Below are 23226 nucleotides of genomic sequence, written 5' to 3' on the forward strand. Positions count from 1 at the left end.
GTTTTTGGTGTCTCTCTTCGTCTGATGCCTACCCTTTGACCTGTCCAGCAAGGGAGGCCCTGCCAGTAGCTACGCTACCGCTGGTATAGCTCTCAGGGTCCTTGGCATACTCAAACCCCCTCACCACGATAAGGTGGAGACACCAACGAGGGGGTTTTATTGCCGAAAGCGACGATATTTCACGTCACCTTGGCGGGGTATTGGTATAAGTTTTCAACTAGCAATCATCGCACCTCGGATAAACCTCATTGGTTACGATATTGCCACAGATTCTATAGACGATAAATCTGACTGATATAATCTCAAAATTTCGAGCCGTCGTCACGTTCGTAACTGCTGACTAAATACGTGTATATTTCGTGCCGAATTGGTAGTTATGTTTATGGTGTATATTGTGGCGTATCTACGCCATGGAAGAATCGGTGAGCCACAAAAATCTGTAAACACGGCGATTACGCAACGATAAGGAAAGCGGTGTTTTCTCCGTGTCGTGCCATGCCGAGACGCACCGTGTTCGTTGCTAGGCAGCGCCTCTGTAGACGCAACATTGAAGCCTTTATTTGGAGTGTGTGATCCAGTGGGACTGGAGACTGAAAAACTAGTGCAGACAGAGTGAACAGATCCGTGTTGAGATTGTGCATTGTGTAAAGCAGCAACAGCGTAATAATTCATTGTAGCTGGGACCTGTAGATTGTTAATAAATCCAATTACCAATCCGAACCCCGTCTATAGTCACTATCTGTTACAAATTTCAGATGCTTAGCTCCAGCGGTTCTTTAGGGGCCACCATAAAAACCTGAACCTTGAGTGAGATTTCATGCAGCCATGTTCTAGTTTTACATTCTATAGAGGAAAGTATTCTTAATAAAAGTTGCATATTTTCGAAGGCCTGTCATTGCACACCATGTCCCCATATCTTGACCGCCTCTGTGGTCGAGCGATCAGAGTTCCTGGCTACAGATCCAGAGGTTCCGGGTTCGATTCCCGACGCTACCACATTTTCTGAGAAATAGTGGGTCTGGAACGGGGTCCGCTCAGCCTCGTCAGGATAACTGAGGAGCTGTTTCAAGGAAATAGCAGCTCTAGTCTAAAAACCCGAAATTAACTGCAGTGGGGATCCGTTCCGCTGACCACGTGACACCCTCTATCAGCAAAAATTTGCACTAACTTCGCCGACAAGTGGCGGTCGCTCGGTCGGTATAGTTCGCTTGCTGACTACAGGCCAAGGAATTTGTTACTTTTTTTTGTCCCCAATCTTACTACCAACCTTAAAAAATTATAAGGCAAGAAGCTGGGGGAGGGGCTTCCAAGAACACAACGTTCGTGCAACATTTCGCAACAGCCAATTGGTTCAAAAGTTGAAAACGTCATATACGCTGCGAATGGAGGCAGCAGGTTCCGCCGTAATGCTGGTAACCATTTATGAGACAATATGCTGTCACAACTTAGAAGACCGCATTCATCTTCACTGTCTTGAAAACTTCAAATTCCTTCTAGGTATTTTCCCTCTTTGTTCTTTATCTGAATAGGGAGAGGCTGTAGACACAATCTCAGCTCTAGACAAGGGACAACGTCCAGCGAACGTCCTTCCATCATGATATTAAATGATTTCGGAGGAAAATAATACGCTTCAAGTTATTTAAAAGCAGAGAATATCATTAAAATGTAAAAAAGAAAAGGTAAAGCCATCCCAGTAACACGCCGCGAAGGCCCATAGGGTTGCGAGACGTCGAGGCTCCCACAATTTCTAGACAACCGGCTCACAGTTGGCGGTGAGGCTGTCAGCCTTCCTTTGGTAAGATACACTTCGACACGGTGCCATAAGAATTAATTAATCTCTTCGATGTAGAAGTTTCGATGACTTTCAGGACAGGAAGCTGATATATAATGGCCTTTGGACGAGTGAAAACTCGAACAGTAGGTTCGAATCCTATCTGGAACAAGGGCGTCTAGTTTTCAACAGTGTAAGTCACTGTACAGGTTCATGCACTGTTCGTTACTCGGGAGAAGAGTTGACCCCAGTCAAGCTATGGTCGTGGGCTACTGGCCTGGACCAGGCAACGTCATATTTTGATGAAGTCCGACTACATAATACTGCAGTGCCGTAACTCACAGAATTCAGTTAATTAATTGTAAACATCAAACATCTTCCTTATAGTATCAAGTACAAGGCTCTGGCCTGGACCAGGCAACGTCATATTTTGATGAAGTCCGACTACATAATACTGCAGTGCCGTAACTCACAGAATTCAGTTAATTAATTGTAAACATCAAACATCTTCCTTATAGTATCAAGTACAAGCCTCTTTTCCTTAGCAACGGACAGTAGTGGAAATACTTAGGCCTACACTTAGGAAGATCCCGGCTCAAATCTCCATCGTGTTACAAACTACACTCAGATTTCTCGCGTTTTCGTAGTCTCTCACTATAATGGAAGGAAATACCTTGAACTATGTCGCGGGACCTTCCTTCGTGATCTTATTCACGGTCACCTTTCTATCTCATTTGACGCTATACAATTTCTGAACGGAAATGTCAGTAAAAAATCTAAGAATAAATCAACGCTAATTACCCTTCCTGGAGCAGGGAACAAAACCGTTCTTATGAAGCTAAGAGTCGCTCAACTGGTCAGTGTCGCCATCCTAAAGAGAAGAAGAATCCAGTCCACATATTCACACACTATGCCTTCAAAGGCGTGGCGATGTGGATGGAAGCCGTCCTCATTATCAAATTCGCCTCAGTTTTGGGGTTCTACAATGGGCTAATATACCATGCATATCTACAGCTTGAAGTTCCTGGGAAGAGATTCCCAGGATGTGAAAATAAGACGGAAACTATGCAGCCAAGAAAGAAAGAAAGAAAAGACCCTTAGAAAAAGTCGCAGGTCATTCCAAAGCTCTTTATTTGCGAGGTAACACAGCGAATACAAAATAGCTTTTAATTAATTTATTTTTATCATCACGTCTGCTCACACGGGGTGCGTGTTCTTTAAACTAGATGGTATTAGTGCGCAAACTGCCATTGTTCATTTCATTTACATGGTAGAAAAATAAGTAGTGTGCTCGTCATTAAAGGACAGATATATGAACAACTTTATACATTAAAGGGCATCTCTCGTGTAACAGATAGCTTCTCTACTACGAGCGAGAGTATTTTGAATATTAAAAACAAAAGAGAAACTGTACAAGAATTGATGCTTTCTTTTAAACGACGAAAATTCATATTATGGTATTCGGGGTTCTGATATCGTGTAGTCTTGTTATCGAAGTTTTATAGGAACATACTGCCGCCACAAGTGTGAACATGGGGGAAGACGCGGTGTCATAACCCAGAACACCAAAATACGACGAGTGAAAATACTCGCTCTGAAAGCGTCCATACAGTCGTCCTGCTAGATAGCTAAATAAAAGTAAAGTAAGTAAAGGTATCCCTGTAACAGGCCGTGGAGGCCCATAGGGTTGTGAGATGTTGAGGTTCCAAAATTTTCTAGACAATCGGCTCATAGATGGCAAGGTTGTCAGCCCTACGCGCCGGCCGCCCTTTATCCCCAAGAATATTCAAAGAACATTCCTGGTACTCATTTCTGTTAGAGGCTGAGTCGACCCAAGTGCGACTGGAAAGTTTAGGCCAATTGAAAGAAAATCCAGTGACTTCATCGGTACTTGAACCGGCGACCTTAACCAACTACGGTATCGCGTGCCCCCTAGATAGCTACATAACCAATACAAATATTATATCCTCTTATAATTGCACCAAGTCTTATTTAAGCAGTACGTAGGTACGTATTCATTCAAGAAATTACGTACTTGTTATGAAATCTAAGGTCCATCGTTACCACAAATGTCATCCACCAGATCCTACCCCGGATAATCATACGTATTACGGTAGGTCACGAAAACAAAGGAAACATACGACTTATTTCCTTTATTACACAAATTTCTCCTTGCCTCGTTTATTCTGTCTCACGAGGTAATCAAAGGTAATCAGAAATGTCTGAATCAGTCTACATCGAACCAACGCACAGTGTATAACAGACAGAACGTGTATACGCCCAGACAAGAAATGCATGCGCAATATTGTGCGATTATATAATGATACATACCGTGAAAATTGCATACCTAATATAGCACACATTAACAACCCGTACATCATGGAAACTTGTCTTTGGGCTCCACGACCGGGCTTACTGCGCAGAAAGCTTCTACAACGACCTGCAAACAACATACATGCCCAGTTTCTACAGAGTAACTTTGGGCTCCGCCGGTCACGGTAGCCGAGCGGTCTAAGGCATGCACTGTCCTCGCTCGCTCGGAAGCCGGGATCGTGGGTTCGAATCCCACTCAGGGCATGGATGTTTGTGTGCGTTTTTCTGTGTTTGTGTACAGGTAGAGGCCTTGCGACGAGCTGATCACCGCCAAAGGAGTCCTACCGTATGTCTAAGATCTAGAAAAACCGAAGTGAACGGAGAAGTTCATGGAGGTAGGCCTAGGCCCACTGGGGCTGTAGTGCCAAGAAAAAAAAAACTTTGGACTCCACAACCGGGCTTACTGCGCAGAAAGCTTCTACAACGACCTGCAAACAACACACATGCCCAGTTTCTACACGGTAGTACAGGAACTTTAGTATTTAAGTTGGCATACATATTTCTTAACCTACCATACTAAAAATTTCTTAATATATTTTTAATATTCCATAATACATTCAACATATTATAAAGCTTGATATATGGTATACCTTTTTACATTTTATTTTTTATCCTATTTTGTATCTTCTACTTTAATTGTAATACCAACTTGAGGCAAAAATATTATGTTAGTATCAGTGCTTGAGGTGGAATGAAAATAGAACCGGGATGGTTTTCCCCTTTTAATTCATAGACATAAAAAGGTACTGTACATTGCATTTACTAACAAAGAAGTATCGGGATGATTTTAAGCCATTTAGAAAAGAACCGGGATGCCATTCCGCCGCATCCCGCCCCACCTCAAGCCCTGGTTAGTATATAATATGACACGTTGCACTGATATGGATCCGTATGAGTAGTTCAATAACTAAACGTATTTATATATTTACTGCCTGATGATGGTCTTACAAGACCGAAACATGTAGCAGGAATAAAGGTCGAACTGTAAAACGTTGAATATGAGTATATTGTAAGATTTGAGGCTTTCACGGCGGTGACTATGAAGAAAGCAGTCTTCTGGGATTTGGCACCGTGTATATGTGGTGTTAACCGACGTAAAGCATGCTTTACCGTTTCTCACGGTGTTGTCGCTTGCAGAATTCTTATACTTTTTCTTCTACCCTGAAGATGGGGGCGATACGTTCCTCCGAAACGTCGGTTAACACCACATATACACGGTGCCAAATCCCAGAAGACTGCTTTCTTTATGAGTATATTGTTGCGTTGACGGTTAACATAATTGCTACGAATTACATATACGGTCTGAAAATTGTCTGCATTTCTCGATTCTTCATTCAAGCTGCAACCAAATCCGACGAGATTCGCTGTTCAACCTGCTGCAGATACAGCTACTAATTGGGCAGAAATCCATATATATCCTACTGTCTTACATACGTTAGAAAATAGTTATGAAAATGAGCAGAGGATGGCACTAATAAACGGTACTGGAAGGTATGCTTAGTCGGTGCGGTGTCCGATTTTGCAGGAAAAAAAAAANGGTTAGTATATAATATGACACGTTGCACTGATATGGATCCGTATGAGTAGTTCAATAACTAAACGTATTTATATATTTACTGCCTGATGATGGTCTTACAAGACCGAAACATGTAGCAGGAATAAAGGTCGAACTGTAAAACGTTGAATATGAGTATATTGTAAGATTTGAGGCTTTCACGGCGGTGACTATGAAGAAANCAGGTCAACATTCTCAAAACGTAGTCTCAAATTAACAACGCGAAATTCCTGGGCACGGACACAAAAACAGTCACTAGTTCCATAGTTCTTTAATTTGTTTGATTTATGTTGCTGCATAACACGCTCAGACAACTGCCAATTAATTGTCACGATATGAACAAAAGGATCATCAGAAATCGACTTTCACTCAGCAAAAAAGTAAAGGGTTGGGGTATAAAGTGAGCCTCAGACAGCTCATTTGTCCGCCCGTGCCGTCACGGCGTTGCACAGCTGTCAACAATAAAAAATAAATAAATAAAAATAATAAAAAACTGGCCATGTCATATCTTTATTGTACACGCATAAAAATAGCTAATGGCACGTTTCCAAAACTGCTGATATCGATTTTGGAATCACTGTACCAGTGACATCAAAATATATACGACTAAAAACAAAAGCAAACAAACCAGTGAACGATACGTACATTATAGTTAGGTACGTATGATATATACGTACATGCATAACATACAAACATGTATGCATACTGTGATATGAAAGCCAGAAGAGACCGCAATTGCAATGGTGCAGCAAACGCGAGGTGATGTTACTAAATAAGGAGCCGTTGCTATGCAACGGCCGGTAAACGACTATAAGATGGTTTTTTCTATTACGTCCAACACGAGGCTATACAATGAGGACCAGCAGGATCGTCTGACAGTAACAATAATCTGGTCTTGGTCCCCAGATGGGGCTTGACACCAAGACAGACTGACCGACTGACCGTCCGTCGTTATGTGACTTTGACTTTGAAACAAGTCAGTCTTGAGCGGGCAGTTGGTGAGTGCACTTCAAGAGCTGTTAAGTGCGTGGTTGGCCGTGAAAACCTTCTATGGTTAGCAGCCGCAACCTAGCAACGTAGTGAAGGCGGTAACCAATACAACAGAGAATACTTAGTGTTTGCAGACGTGACTTGTGAAGTGTGTATATTAGCGGCAGTGTTAAAATTACCTGTAGTTACGAGTTGTAAGCCTTCAATATATCCAACTAGCAATCCCAACCCTGTATCTAAGTCAATAACATGCGAATATATCCATTAATCAGCAATCTGTCAGACGACAGGTCCACAGTCACTTCCAAAACAGTTCCTCCACTTAATGCGATCTCAACTTTCTCCTTCAAATCAGAATATCCTCTTCTGTCCCCAAGGTCATGCAGAATCTTCTTACGTCTTCTTCCTCATCTTCTAGTCACTTCTATCCGCTCTTCCAGTTTAAACTCGCATACATGGTATCTCTGTTTTTGGAAAGAGACTATCCAGGAAAAGTGATAATGTGGTAATTTTTCCATTTGCTTTCCACATCGCAGTACAGCAGCCGTTCAAACCACTCTGGTCACGTCTGTTGCTATACGAACTTGAACCATCTCGAGCATCATTTGCTCTGTGCTTCAAGTCGCTACTGATGACGCTGCTTCCGGCATCATATAAATATAAATGTACAAAATATACACACAAATCATACAATTATTCTATAAACGCTATATACACGTATATCCATAGACGACTCTTCTGTCTCATGCCCTTAATCTTCACCAGAGTATGACATCACAAACATTCTGGTGCAAATGTATCGGTTTTCTCTTGAAGCTACCAGACGCAAGTAGTTATGAAATCGGTAGTAAGAAGTAGCCTCCGGAAAACATCTTCCTTGTTATAAAGTATGAATTTTTTTCTTCTGGTGTTCGAGATATCACTCGGTCTCCTTCCTTATCGCTTCAAGATCTTCCTTCGAGAACAACAAATGTGAAGCATTTTCTCTCGCTCGAGAACGATATTTTGGACTCTGGGTGGCAAGCTGTATCAGTGTCTGAGTCCGATGATCAGCTCAGAAACTCTCATGCAGTATTTTGTATGCACTGAAGTTATCAAAATAAATGTCATGACAGCAGGATAATAATTCTAACATTGCGCCAAAACAATGAGCAAGTTCTTCAGCTAGTAACCTCGGCTGAATCTATGCGTTCTCCATCATTCGTAGTTTCATACACCGGTTCTGGAACATTTGCAGGGAGCCCCGATCGGGTACACAATGCAGTCTGTGCAAGTTTCTTTCGCTGCTGCAATAATTCCTTGGTTGCATCGTGCCAACTCGTCTTCCCCTGTAAGATTTGAGGTTTTCACGGCGGTGACTATGAAAAAAGCAGTCTTCTTGGATTTGGCACCGTGTATATGTGGTGTTAACCGACGTTTCAGAGGAACGTATCGCCTCCATCTTCAGTGTAGAACGAAAAATGTAAGAAATCCGCAGGCGAAGAGACCGTGAGAACCGGTACAAGCAGACTGCTTCTACCCTGAAGATGGAGGCGATACGTTCCTCCGAAACGTCGGTTGACACCACATATACATGGTGCCAAATCCCAGAAGACTGCTTTCTTCATAGTCACCGCCGTGAAAGCCTCAAATCTTACATAGTGTAATAAAAAGTCTCGTCATATGTCAGGGCGAGACCGTGCAACTGAAGAACCCTACAGTAGTCTTCACTTCGCGCTTGTCCTTGGTTTCAATGATACTCCGTCAGTAAGTACTTATGCTTGCCTCCAACGCCTCACTGTTGGACAGATACAAATGACGACTGTGATTTTTCGTTCCTTTGCGTTATTAAATGATTTTTATGTTTCGTTAAATCAGCTGCAGTAATGAGGAACACCATCTCTCCTGCTTATAACTGATACTGGTAAACTATGTTTTCGTAATACGCGTTCCATGCATTCAGTAGCCACCTAGCTCGATAGCAGACCCGATGGTCGTCCCTTTAACAATTTTGGGAGCTGCCCTATTCCCTTTCATTCCATGGCCCACTGACGCTGCAAAGGAAATCTCTTCTGTGCTCTGATAAGTCCTGCGATCTCTTAGTCTATTTTTCTCATTGTGTTCCTGGGCGAACACCATCGCCAGGTCCAATTATTTCGCATGAAGCTTTCACTAATGGGAATAAGATCTAAATGTTTGTGACAATGGTACACTGGTACGAGTATAATGTTTTTGGACATTATCCATCGTCTCGTCTATATGTCTATATGTCTTGAAAAATAAACAGGACGGTTTTCAAGTTACGTACCTTAAAATAAAGTAGCTGTCTTTCTCGAGGTTATCAAGCTCGCAGAATACATACTAAGTGAAACTGCGATTTCAAAGTGCCCCTTACAAGTTGTGTACGTAACACTGAACCACCGTGAAGGACGAAGCGTTATCAAAGCACACATGATGCCAATACGCGCAATATTTTCCCGCTGAAATTTCAACCCGGTTCATGTCAGTTACAATATGAATAACAATCGACTATGACTGGGGGGAAGAGAGCTCATGGTTACTTAAGTAATATCTTCGGCAATGAAGTGGAATGAATGTGACAAAAAGACGAGGATTTCCGTCAAAAAAAAAAAGTACCGTGAATGAATTGCAGTGGCGAATTGGCACCAAAACAGATGGTAATGGGCAGGGCTGCCAACATGCGCGTGGTTTGACTGATTTTCCTTGTAGTAAAAAATTATACACAATGAAAGGAAATGCAGTTTTTCAAGTGCATTAACTCGAAAATTCAGCAATAAAATATCTGAAAAACGAGAAGTATGTACATAATGATGGTTGGCCTATACTCTAGGATACTGTTTTCCTCTTGAAGCTGGGATCTTTCAAATCTTTACACTGTCATAAACTTCTGTGACTTTAACACAAAAAAGTAAGTGTGCACATTGATTTCGTATTTTATAATTACAAGAATCGATACAGCGACGCCAAAATAATTTCCTAAGCAGTAGCAAGCCTAGATCTGTAATGAATGTAGGATGCCTGTTTTCAAACAAATTTTCCAATTTATACAACGAAACCAAAAGAACTATAAATTAATAACTACATTATCTCAATTTCTTCTGGTATAGATTCCGACTCCGTTGACTGAGAACGATCATAGAAAGCCTGTCAGAACACTCTGTGTCTCGGCCAAGATTCGATCAAAGCACCTCCGAATATAAGTGTAGAAAGTCACCGCTATACCAGTCTACTCCGTGAACACGCTGTGAATGGTGCACTGAAAAGAACAGAAACCTGCCCTTTAAATAATCAAAACACCTGATAAATACATACACTGTACGAAGTCTTCCTTCAGCAATCGGTATTTATTCGGATCTTCAGGAAATACCCTCAGCCTGTCCTGAATCTTCTTTACCTATTCACAAAAGCCCGCCAATGGACTCTATCCTTTGCCAAATTCAGATGTCACATGGTCACAATCGATTACGTTAAGATCCATTTTCATGTTATCTTCCCTTCCACTTCTGCAACCAAAGTGGCCTTTCCTTCGCATGTTTCAACCGAAATGTTGTATGCAGTTCCCCACCTTTTGTGGTACGTGCTCTGCTCATTACATCTTTCTTAACACTATCAATACTGAACTGTTAAAAATCAAGAATGAATGCCTAATTACAGTACTAATTTGTCTCTAAGCCTGTAGGATTACATCTTGAAAAGCACTATAGTATGTGATACGAAAGATTTATACTCGTACAGGAAAAGAAATTGAAGGACTACAAACACACAACAATATTACAGAGGGTGTCCTACCGTTGGACTGCGATCCATGTTATGAGGGCAATGAAGCAGGTTATACTCGTTATTAGAAGTCTTGATGAGAAGAGATGTCAGTTAACTTTGAGAATCAATAACAACTTCCAGCAATCACATTTCCACGACATGACGTTTTAGGTTTCATTTCAGAAACATAAGAATTGCGTTCACAACAACAGTTCATGCACAGCCAGTCAACAAATGTAATTGATCTACATTAAACTGATATACATGTATTCATTCTGTACATAGTTCACTAACTACACCAGAGAAATCACAGTAAAACTTGAAACCCACACGGATTTCACCCTTCTCAACAAACAAACCCCTTTAACCCGTCATCCCCTCTTAGCTACGTCGGACAATCTGAGGTCAGGGCGCCGGGATGACGCAGCGACGCCATCATGGACCGGCGCCTGACGTCTCTGATAAAAAGTGGTCACTAAAGATAATATGGGGAGGGAACAACCACATCCCTAAGCAAGTGCAAACAAAACATAATGCACCTAATTTCTTTTAATGCTAGTGGGGTGGGACTAAGTCCCTTGTACTGCGGCCACTTCTGGCCTACTGTACCAGCCCCAGATGATAGGTGAGGGTGATTGTGGAGCAGTTGGTGGAATGAACAGTGACATGGGAAACCGAAGTATTCGGAGAAAACCGACCCCACCCCCACTTTGTCCACCACAAATCCCACTTGACCTGACACGGGATCGAACCCGGACCGCCGCGGTGGGAAACCAGCGACTAACCGCTTGAGCTATGGCGCGGCCTTAATGCACGTAAGTAAATGTACACAAAAAAAAAACCCTAAAACTAAAACAGTATAGAGCTAGAACGAGAAGAGCTAATATATAAAATTGGGATTTCTGGTTATCGAACTCAGTCTGGAACATACATTAATTAACCGCATTCATATCGCTTGCGAATGAAAGGGGTTCGTATCAGAATGGAACCAACTACTGGGCAAACAAATGGAGGAGTGGAAAGCCCACCACGTGATGTACTTTGCAGAGCGAAGACAGAGCCCTCGCTTCTCCATGCGGCCAGCGCTGAAAATGCAACTCCGGAGATCAATAGAGCCTGCCGATGACACGACGGGGTCATTTAGGATTTCAAGGTGCATCAATAACAACCTTTCAATAAGGGTGCCTAATACACTGTCCTGCCGGCTTACATATGGCAATCGTTTAGAGCGATAAGGTCCAGCAATTTTATAACGGAGCTTCAAGCAGAGAGCGGCTTGCAAAATGTAAATCAAAGAACAAAATTTTCAAGGCTCCTTCTCCCGTTTCAAACTCATTAAAATAATAACAGCAGCTAATGAGGCTAACTAGCTTAACTCCAAGAGGCAGAGTGCTTACTGAGAGGATGAGAGTCGCTATGTTAATCAAGAAATTGTCCACCTGTTACGGAACCCGGAAGTTCATTACCATTTACGCAAGAGCTCGACTCCGAATTCTATTCTGAACAAGACGAATCTAGCCCCCCCCCTTCCCAGGCCTATATCATCGTGATCCATATTAATATTATCCTCCCACCTTCCAAGTTGTACCCATTTCCCACCTTTACTACCTGTGTTACATACCTCCTTAAGTTGATCATCCTAATGCTACTTAGTGAACATTACATGCTTTGATGATCCTTATTTTGTATTTTCTTCAAACCACCAGTCACTTCTTTCCTCGTAGGTAAAAATATTCACCTCACTATCCCGTTCGTTATTAAGGACCCTTTACATAAAAAAAATGAAATGGGTGGATAGCAGGAAGTCGTACCTCTCCGAATGGTTCATTTCCGATACCACTCGACGAATTTCGATTAAATTTGGTGCTGACGGTTCACATTAAGCCGTGAGAATTTGTTTTCCGTATATGTTTAAGTTGGTTATTTGACGGCGGTGTAGTATTTGGATTATATCGCGTCAATCAGTTATAATTCCTATTTTACACGAAGTGCAAAAAAACTTACCAAGTTAGAACAAAGACGCTCAGCGTATACAATACGAATACATAACAAACTACAGATCCCAATCAGATCTACAACTTATATTCGAAACAGTTATCACTGTGGCATATTACTTTACTGAGTACAAGGGCATATATTTTTCTAACTGTGGACAGACTACGAATCTAGGTCATCATATCAGGAGCTGATTCCTGTGGCCATTGAGTGAAAAATGTTCCCTCAACATAGGTCTTGTCCTCAACGGTTTCAGAACAATCGGGATAGATATGCAACTTGACTTAAAACAGTTTACTCCAGTAATAATGGGAAAAATACAAATTTATTACATAAAAGTTTACACAGCTTAAACTAAAAGGTAAAGGTATCCCTGTAACAGGCCATGGAGGTCCATAGGGTTGTGAGACGTCGAGGCTCCCACATTTTCTCTAGACAGTCGGCTCACGGATGACGATAAGGTTCTCAGCCTTACGCGCCGGCCGCCCTTTACCCCCAGGAAAATTCCTGGTACTCATTTCTGTTAGAAGCTGAGTAGACCCAGGGCCATAGTGCTGCTGGAAGGATTAGGTCAACTGGAAAAAAAATACACCTCATCGGGACTCGAACCCGCGACCTAACTATTAAAAATCTCCGTTGTGAGCTTGGATGCGCAAGAAGGCAGTTGTCAGTCCCTCCAGTTAGTTTTCACGTTCTAGGACACTACAGTCCAAGCAAATACTGAGTCTTGCACTCTTCCTCTCCTCCACCGTCCAGTCTGTTTCTTTATATTTACGAGCATTAATAAGAAGTTATCGAAGAAACTTATGGCATTTACCAGTCTTCCTGTAAATGAGGGCACTCAAACATATTGTGATATGACGCTTGAAAACCGGAACAGCATAAGTCCATTGCTAGCCAACGGCTCGTTAAACATATGTTTCCGCAGCAACTAACAGATCGGAAGTCCACTGCTCGCCAACGGTTCGGTAAGCACGTTTCCGTGAAAACAGACATTTTCTATGGTTATTGGTAGCCTATATATGGATCCGTGAAGAGAAAAATTACTCAGTTATAAGGGAGCCGTCATTCGAGAGTTCGGTTCACTTCAAGTCAGTCACAGTTCATTCGTCAGAGAATTCAGAAGGCAGTTCAATAGCTCAACTGTGAAGTGTTAACCAGCCAATATTCGTTATCAAGCATCGAGAAGCATAAGCAGACATCGAAGATCTTATTTTGTGTGCTGTAGTTACACCAATCTTAGTGTGTGTAAACTAGTATAACTGTTATGAGCAAGAAGCCTTCCGAAAATGCTCATGGGTGCGCAGAAAATACAGAGAATGGCTTCTGCCTTGAATTTTTCAGAGCGATAACACAAAGATGGCAATGAATTTCTCAATCGCATCATAAGACTAACAGGTGATAAAACCTGGGTTTCATTTGTGAACGTTCAAATCAAAAAGCAGTCAAAGCAGTGGATGCACATGCATTCACCAAACGAGCCGAAAAAGTTCAAACAAACGTCTGCCAGAAAGGTGATGGCAACTGTTTTCTGGGACAAGAAATGAGTGCTTATGGCGAAATCATACAAGGGACCACAGCAGTGAATTGCAGAACAGTAAGAAGACTGTGTGGTGTTATTCAGAACAAAAGGCGTGGAATGCTGACATTCGGTGTAGTACTCCTTCATGACAATGTGCGTCCACATACAGCTACTCGCATTCAAGCACTGCTGGAGCATTTCAACTAAGAGTTGTTTGACCATACTCCTTACAGCCCTGATTTTGCTCTGAGTGACTACCACCTGTTTACCAATCTGAAGAACTGGTTGTTATCACAGCGCATTAACTTAATGACGAACTGAAAGATGTCAAAACTTGGCAGAGTTCACAGGCAACAGACTTCTTTTGACTCTGAACAGCGAGCGTTGCAAAAATGCGTGATAATATGTGGGATGTTCCCACACAAGCACACATAAACTTATTTCCGATATGACAAGTCCTTCAACTACGTTGAGAAGTAGCTTAAATATGTAAGTATATTTTGTTTATAATAATTTTTTTCTCATGCTTGTTTTCTTAACACCTCATCGGAGGTTACATTTTGAATAGCCCTCGTTAAATTTTACCAAACATTTCAGATCACCTCCACTGTATAACATGTTCAATAGAGATGAAAACATGCTGCTTGTGGCAGCATAGCAGTAATTTACTGCATGACCTTAGATGGAACGGCACAGCTGTTTTCACTATATGCAGTGCTAATTCTATCTACTTAAACAGAACTTCATTACAGTTTACTGTAAAAAGGTCACACATTCTTACCGTATTCTACAACTGTTAGATAAAACCTATTTCTACTTCCAAATATATCTTGCAGCATATATGCAAGTTTCGTCTTACATTCTGAAGTTCTTAAGTGGATAAACGTCATGCACTTACAGCACACCATGCTACTACTTTTATGTTATTTACTGGCACTTGCTGAATGGCATGAAATTTGCTTCACTCCATATTCATTTATGTTGCATACTGACATGACCACTAAAGTAAGGCCTCACTAGTTACGAATATCAACTGTGGATCCATGACTCAGTTGTGAACATTTTACAGCACCCAACTGAAAAATGGAATTCTTGCTACATTATGAGATACTTAAGTTCAGCCACATATATTATTTTATATGGAAAACAGAAAATTAGAGTTGTGACTTTATTCACAAATCCAAGCAAAACTCAAGTTTCCTGTGACAAGTATCATAACAATTTGTATGTACTGATCTCTAACCATCCTAAATATCTTAAACGTTTTCTTCAGTTAATTACTTTTGGGTTGTTTCCTTCTGTCACAAATTGAACCAATGATATATCATTTTGATAAGCTTCGATACATACAATTTTGTGGGAAATAATTTTTGCAGGTATTTTGAAGTGACATTCTGAATTCCTTTTCTTTAAACGTTTCCTTACGTAAAGTAAAGTGAGGGTAAAGTTGTGTTTCAGCACCATCAATGGAGACATATGTGTATGGGGAAGTGGAGGTATAGCTCCACACATTAATGACCTCAGCACAGACGGAGGTAAGTGGTCAGCTTTAAGCCCTGACATTTTCCACAGGGGAAGTCTCCAGTGCCTTATGGATAGGAGGCAGGGGGCCTGACTCAAAGGATACACACCTGATGCTGTGGAGAAGAGAAACATTTCTGGCCCCTGGCAGGAATCAAATTCCGATTCTTTGGTTGTCCAGTCCATAGCATAGTTATAAGACTCAACACTGAATCATATACCTCATTGCAATGGTAACAGAATTCAGACCTTAGAGACAATAATTTGAGCAACCAGAACCTTGAGTAACTAATGTAGTGAGCACCTTGTTTACTGACTGCATGAATGATTCATCATATCAGAATGTTGTGAGGTGATAAGCCAAAACACCCACTGCAATCATAGCATTGCTACAGTTCTTTCTCATGAACTTTCTGCTTAAGGAACAAATGGTTGGCTTACCTGTGAGGTACTACTGAATGGCCCATTCTCCATGCTGTAGTAGTAGCAAGTACGCTGTGTCGGATAGGCTGCTGGTGAGGTGGTATACTCATGTGCTTCCTTCCCAGCTTTACATGACATACATGAGCCCATAAATAACCTGTTTCAAAGCACTGTTGTGGGCTGAAATAATAAATTAAATCCTTCTATATAAATGTATTATATAACAATGTAAAGCTGCAAAACAGTCATGGCTTCAGGTAACACATCATTGCCCTGAAAAAATTATTCTTCATATCAGTTATCCTCAGAGTCTCAAGTGATTATATACAGAGTTATTAATGAATAAAATATTGCAGTACCGAGGTTAATGTTTCTATTTTGTGTTCAGGAGGGGCTGTAAATGACTTGCCTGAATAAGTGAACAAGATATGTTTTCCAGTACAGTAGTATAACTCAAGATGGGCAATGAAAATCCAATATTTGTGAAAAAATAAATAAAAACCAGCTGCAAAGTAAATGACTTTTATTTCTCTAATATTAACCAAAACAGTGGACGTGCACAGAAGCAACACATTTGACTTTCAGGTGGGATGTACTCAGTTCAAACCACAGACTCTGGTCTTCACAGTTTCCCTAAGTCCTAGGCAAATGAGAAAAAGGTATTTCAAATTAGGCCACTAACAGTGTATTCAATACCTCTCCTTAGTCATAACTTACAAACTACCATATCTCAATCAAAGGTATTTAAACTCTGAAGCTGAGCATAATAAAATAACCAACCATTAACCAAGTAACACAGCTGACAGCACACACACATTACCAATGCAGGCAGTCTCCGAAATACCTCGAAAAAGATATTAATTGCAATTCATGTATATAACCTAGCTTCCATGCACTGTATTAAGAATAACCACTATTCCATGGTTTTATTCTTTTGATACAAGTTATTCAAGTGAGTAGGAACAATACAGATAGATCCTAAAGTGTTCTGATGATGGTGGATGACACACAGAATTACTGGGGTTTTGGACTTCTTCCATCGTCCAGAATTCTAGGTAACAGAGGACACTCTTGGTAATAGTGGACACGACATTTTGGAAATTGGATGTTTCCGAAACGTCGTGTCCTCTATTACCTAGAATTCCGTACGACAGAAATAGTCCAAAACCCCAGTAATTCTGGGAACAATACACATAAGACAAAAAGTACAATAAGTGCAAAGAAACTAAGCTTTACAAGAATTAAAATTCTGTAATACTGACAAGAATTTCAGCAGGCACCCAACTCCCTTGAAGGTCTCAAGTAGATAGCTTTTGCAACAAGATATTGAACAAGTTGACAACATTTTCTGCAGAATAAGAAAAGAGACATTCACTGTTCAGCAAACTTCCCAACATATTGGGCATACATAAGCAAAAATGATGAAATTCCCAACAACCACTCAACAGCATGCACCAGTCCATTTGAAGAAAAGACACTTTGTGACTGAAATACTCACTAATAAGAAAAGACAGAATTCACTCGATCAGATGCTTTGTCTTGGCACGAATAATAATAATATACTGTAAAAACAAAATATATTACTTATTATGTTCTCAAAAGATATGAAAATTATCACAACTTAAATCTGACTAAACAATATGAGTCACCATACAGAACCCACTCGTTGTACAACCTAGCATTCTGTTTCCAAAAAAACAGTTACTTAAAACATTAATTCCATCATCAGAATATGAGAGTTCAAAACAACTACAACAAAAAACTTCATCATTGATCTGTTCACCAGCAGCATATACTGCATATTATGTCATTTTTTGTGGTATTCTAGAAAACCGCAATTAACGGCCATGGGGATTCGTTGCGTTGACCATCCAACACCCTGTATCCACTAAAGTTGGCACTAACTTCGCCGACAAGCGGCGGTCGCTATAGTTCGCTTGTGGACTAAAGCCACGGAGTTTTTTTTTCCCTTAAAATACACTTAATGTAATGTACATTTTATGACATTAATCCAAAATTAATTTATACTGTTGCCACAAATATTGGTTCCTTCATCACAAGCATGTTTCTTTTATAAGCGTACATTGACAGAACAGAAATCTGTATGTATACGCTATGATGAAATCGGGTGATTTTGAATGGCATAGGCAGTTCAAGAAAGGGCAAGAAGATGTGTAAGATGACCCAAGAAGTTAGCAGCCAAAAACGCAAAGGACAGATGCAAATAGGGACACAGCACGAACCTCGGTGCGCTCAGATCGAAGATTAGGTGTCTTGGCGACAAGCCCCTTGAGGCTCATTTCTTTCCAAATGAACACTTGCGGTTACAGTCCTCATGTAACATCCTCTCGTCGTTTACAGGTGCTGCTGGCCCTCGCCAGCGCAGTCATTCTCAGGTCCGAGTCTCGCGGGACTCATGACCATATTTTACTGTCTCAGATTCGAGGCTCCCCCAACCTGGAGGCCCAGGCCCCGTATTTATATCGCCCAGGTACTGGGTGGCCCGGTTATCCCCCAGACACTGGGTTCCCTATTCGTCGCCTCCTACGACTCGTAGGGCTACGGTTGAGGTATTCGACCCCGCCCCCACACGGGATTAGGTTCACTTGAGCGGACAACTTATAAATATAACCTGGTACCTCACTGAATGGTGTCTCACCTTTTCGTCTGTTAGAATGCTGACAGGGCACAGGAACAGCATCCAATGCGGTATGCATAGCTTAGTTGCAAACTGTCATAAAATTGTTCTTCCTTGTTATTCACAAATATATCACAGATATTTACAGCAGGAAAAAACGCTTAAAATCTAGAATAAAACACCACCTGTCATTACATTCGTCAGCCATGCTCATGGATAACGTCATAGAACGTCATAGAAACATGCAACTCGACACTAGTATTTGACAATGGTGAGATGTAGAGTGCCGCACGGACTACCCACGATGCACTACCGCCATCTTAATCTAGTCTTCTGAGTTACTTGGACCACGAAAGCAAATCGTTACAATTATTCACGAAAGATGTCACACTGTCTCCGACACCCTCGCTCATTTGAAGAGGTCGGATGGACATTGCCTAGGCCTTTTTTGTATTTACATTTTTTTTTCTACAATTGAAAAAAAAGGCTCATTTGAACCAATCGCAACATTCTTCATATACAAATGCTCTAAGCGGAAATCTATCTCGCATATGACTTCATGCAGTACAATGCCTCTGTTAGTCCAGTCTTGGCATAGCAGATTATACCCCAACTCATGCAGTTCATGTTACAACGGCTGCCTAGGCACCTGACTGCTACTAAGTTTATGCCTCTCACATTTTCTGTTTCTGGCTTCGCCTTTCGAGATATCACAAACATTTGCATTTTCACAATTTTTATGACCTCTGCTTGTTGCCTGGATAATTTTGTTATGTAATCATACATATATTGTACTTGGAAAGCCATGTGAAACTTGCAGACTGGTGTGCACTTTGAAAATTTACCAGTTGTGCAGATAACCTTATTTTACACACACTGCAATTTCAAAGGTGTGTATCTGCCCTGGTGGGGCAAGCATAAGTCATTACTGATATAATTAGTGCTTAATGGAGGTTTAGTTTAATGTTAGTGCTTAATTGCTAAATTTTAATAAGGAGTAGACTAATAAATGTTTGGAAGGCCTTATCACTTCTATATGCAATCTCACTGTAATCCCATTGTCGAAGTTTACACCAAGGTGGTCTAAGCCTATGAGAGAAGCAGAAGGCCTGAGTTTTATCCTTATTAATTTTAACGACCCTGCACTTGCACCATGTCTCAACTGTCATAGGCAAAGAGGGCCAGATAAACACTTGGTGTCAGAGGTATAAAAAAGTAAAGCTATCCTTGTACTAGGCCATTGTATTAGTCATGTAGATACTGTACAATGATGGGGATAAAATGGAACCTTGAGGCACCCTTGCTAATATTTCTCTAGGCGTGGATATTTCGCCTTCGACAGAAACTAAAGAATACCGCCGCCATGGACATGTTATTGTTGAAGTTTAAGGACACCTGGTTCATAAGCCTCACACATTTCAGAGTTGTGCTAAGCCGTTCATGGAAAACAAACTATCATTAAGCAGCTCTCTCACCCAAATTTGACTCTGGACCACTTTTAGAATGACTTTTTCAAAAACTTTGGCTGTAGTGGACACACAGCTTATTAAATGTAAACTCTTGAGTAAATTTTGGGTCCTTACTGGGTTTCGGTAAAGTTGCAGACTTACTGCTCCAAATTTACTCTTCCAATGAAGCTAAAGAAGCAGGATATGACTTTGCAACCACTACAGCCATGGTGTACAGACTATCAGCTTGAAAAACTACAATTTTAGACCAGATATATGAAACACCTGGCCTAGACTGTCTATTGAGGCATAAGAGAAAGCTCTTAAAATTATGGCATAAAACCAAGGATCCAGCATGCAAAACGGCACTGAACTGGGTTCCTCAAAATATCAGGAAAATGGTCATGAAAAGACCACTTGAAAGATGGGAAACAAGGTTGGCAAACTGTGAAGTCACACCTTAAGCAATATGACCTATTGTGAAGTTCCTCACAAAAAGTGGTGAACCAAAGGCACCATCTGCAATATATGGTTCCTCAAGTCCCATATCTAATCCAATTGATAAGGCCAAGATGATCACAGACTGCTTAGAAAAACAGTTCAGAGCACATGACTTGTGTGATTATGATTACAGTCGATGTGTGGTGGATACAGTCGAAGCCCTGCTGGCTACCATTGATGAAGACACCCTTGCTAATATGTGACCCTGTGATATATCATAAGAAATATAACCCTTATTATGCAAAGCACGTATCTTCCAGCAAGACCTCGTGTGCATTTAACACATTTATTCAATCACTGACTCCAGCTCAGTCACTTCCCAGCAACTTGGAAGGAAGGAAAAAACATAACTCTGCCAAAACCCAGCATGGACCCAAAATTTTCCCAAAACTTATGTTCGATCAGCCTCTTGTCCACTACAGGGAAACTATATCAGAAGATGATTTTAAGAACAATCCAAAAGTACTCTGAGACAAGAAAGTTACCAAATACAGAGTGTGTCAGAAAGGATGGTTGGATTTCAAGCGACCGTTATGCTGCGACGAGGGGAGGCGTAGAGTGGGGGGGGCCGACCGTTGGGTCGGCAGGAGAATGCAGTTTCAGTTGGTAACATGGACTGGTTGGGTGCACAGTGTGCGTTTCTCATAGAGACGTTTTTTAAAAATAGTCTGTGATCGCCACTCAACTAGCCTTCAGCACTCATTTCAGGTCGGACGTCGCGATAGGATCCATACTCTGAACACAATTTTGCGGTGGGTGGCTTCATTTCGTGCCACAGGTTCAACCTAGGTTGAACCTAAAGTAATCTTGCATTGCGGTGACATTCCTTGACCCGCACGTTCACCCGATCTTGAGCCCTGCGATTTCGTCCTTTGGGGCCATTTGAAGGCGGAAGTTTATAAACATCAACCACATACACTGGACAAGCTGAAGACAGCAATTCAAGAAGAAATCACGACAATTCCACCAGATATGACCACGAGAGTGAAGAATAACTTCAGAAAACGCCTCGATGTCTGTATCAGAAGCCAAGGACATCATATGGATGATACTGTATTCCACAAATAAACTGCACGTATTGGCAAATCTGATGGTAACAATAAAATTTGGATTTGATGGAGCCTTACCAATTTTATTGCCCTGTGAAATCCATCCATTCTTTCTGATGCACCCTGTACAATATGCGCCAAAAGATGAAGTACTGAAACTAGCACATCTCGAATGCGCATGCGCGTTTGTCGAAGGGACATAGCTCCAGCCGCACGTGTTCCCAGTAGTGAAAAGGAAGTTGTGTTGTGCAGTTGTTGGAAATGGGTCTCTCGATGGAGGAAAAAGTATTCATAGTTGAGTATTATTTCCGCCCATACGGAAGTGGTCGCAAGACAACTCGCTTCCTTGGTTTTGAGCGGCCAGATGTTATCATCCAGAAACTGCTACATAGGACATGTGTGACACTATTGTGTGCCGTCTCAGCACACGGTATATTAGGCCCCTATTTCATTGGGGATGAGGAAGGCCATGCTCTTACCATCACCCAAGAACGCTACAGGGACATGGTTATCGGACCATTTCTTCAGGATTTGAGAAGGTTCTGTCATGCAAGGGGCCTTCACATGAATAGACAATGGTATCAACAGGACGTATTTTCATTTCAGTACTGTATCTTTTGGTGCATACTGTACTTGTCAGTTTGGCTTTAGAGCAGGTCACAGTATGACACTTCAATGTATGAGGTTGGCAGATCACATTACCCTAAATTTCAACAATATGATGTCAATGGCTGCTGTGTTCATTGGTATCGAGAACGCCTTCAACACAACATGGCACTCTGGCTTACTATATAAATTGTCTGAATTAGAATTTTCAACATGTCTCATTAAGCTAATTGTTTTTTCTCTCACTGATATAAAATTTAAAGTCTTGGTAGAAGGCAAATTTTCTATGCCAAGATAAATAGTGGCAGGGGTGCCTCAAGGTTCCGTCCTTAGCCCAATATTTTACATTCTTTACATACAGAGTGGCACATGAAATGATACAGTATTTGACTCAGTATTAATTATTCAACCATGAAATGAACAATGTTTTGTAACATGGTAACATGGCAGATCACAGAGATCTTACTCTTCCTGAGTGTGCTAGTGTCATGCTGTTCCTGCTCATGCTCCACCTTACACATGATGACTGACAGAGGAAGGCTGTCTGTAGCACAACGCACAAAAACAGTGTTGTTCCTTAATGAAAAAGAAGTTCTGTGGTCACACAGAGGCAGTTTCATGGCCATTTTCTAAGATGACGGGCACCTTCATTCAGAACAGTTCACAAACTTTAAAACCAATTTAATAATGATGATTCAGTGTTGGATAGGAAACTTGCTGGCCTTCATCTGTGTGCTCTCCAGAGAACACTGACACTATCAGAGTAGCGGTGCAAAGAATGCCCAATAAATCAACGAGGACGGCTGCAGTACAACTAGGGACATACAGATGTTTGGTGCAATGAATATTGACGAGTGATTTGCATTTGTATCCATACAAAATGATAGTGTTGCCTAAACTTGCAGTTCAAAACAATCATCAAAGAATGGCATTTGATGAATGGGCTCAGAATAATTAGGTATCATTCAACAATGTTTGGTTTTCTGATGAGGCACACTTCCACTTGGATGGTGGGGTTAATAAACAAAATGTGCAGTTTTGGGCATCTGGGAATCCACGTTATTCACAAGAAGGT

At 41.2% G+C, this 23226-nt stretch overlaps 1 protein-coding gene and 1 pseudogene across 8 annotated transcripts in view; both read right to left on the reverse strand.

Annotated features, from left to right (window-relative positions):
• LOC111868561 (uncharacterized threonine-rich GPI-anchored glycoprotein PJ4664.02) overlaps positions 1-21800 on the reverse strand; it is a 120105-nt gene extending 98305 nt beyond the window's left edge. For 3 of the 8 annotated variants that reach the window (XR_002843532.2, XM_023859366.2, XM_023859356.2), the window contains exons 1-2: positions 18569-21795; positions 15928-16089 (exon numbers count right to left, since the gene is read on the reverse strand). Coding sequence is in view for 7 of the 8 variants with exons in the window: in XM_023859366.2 (XP_023715134.1) it covers positions 15928-16059 (132 nt within the window). In the remaining variant the exon portion in view is untranslated. Of the gene's footprint in view, positions 1-10478; positions 10847-15927; positions 16090-17407; positions 17472-18568 lie in introns of those variants that run through there. The other 5 variants (XM_023859338.2, XM_023859321.2, XM_023859330.2 and 2 more) reach the window with 4 other exon arrangements.
• On the reverse strand, positions 116-271 carry LOC111868897 (annotated as a pseudogene).
• Positions 21801-23226: the final 1426 nt, after the last annotated feature.

The sequence above is a fragment of the Cryptotermes secundus genome, unplaced genomic scaffold (assembly GCF_002891405.2).
Source record: "Cryptotermes secundus unplaced genomic scaffold, Csec_1.0 scaffold280, whole genome shotgun sequence".
NCBI classification, from domain to species: Eukaryota; Metazoa; Arthropoda; class Insecta; order Blattodea; family Kalotermitidae; genus Cryptotermes; species Cryptotermes secundus.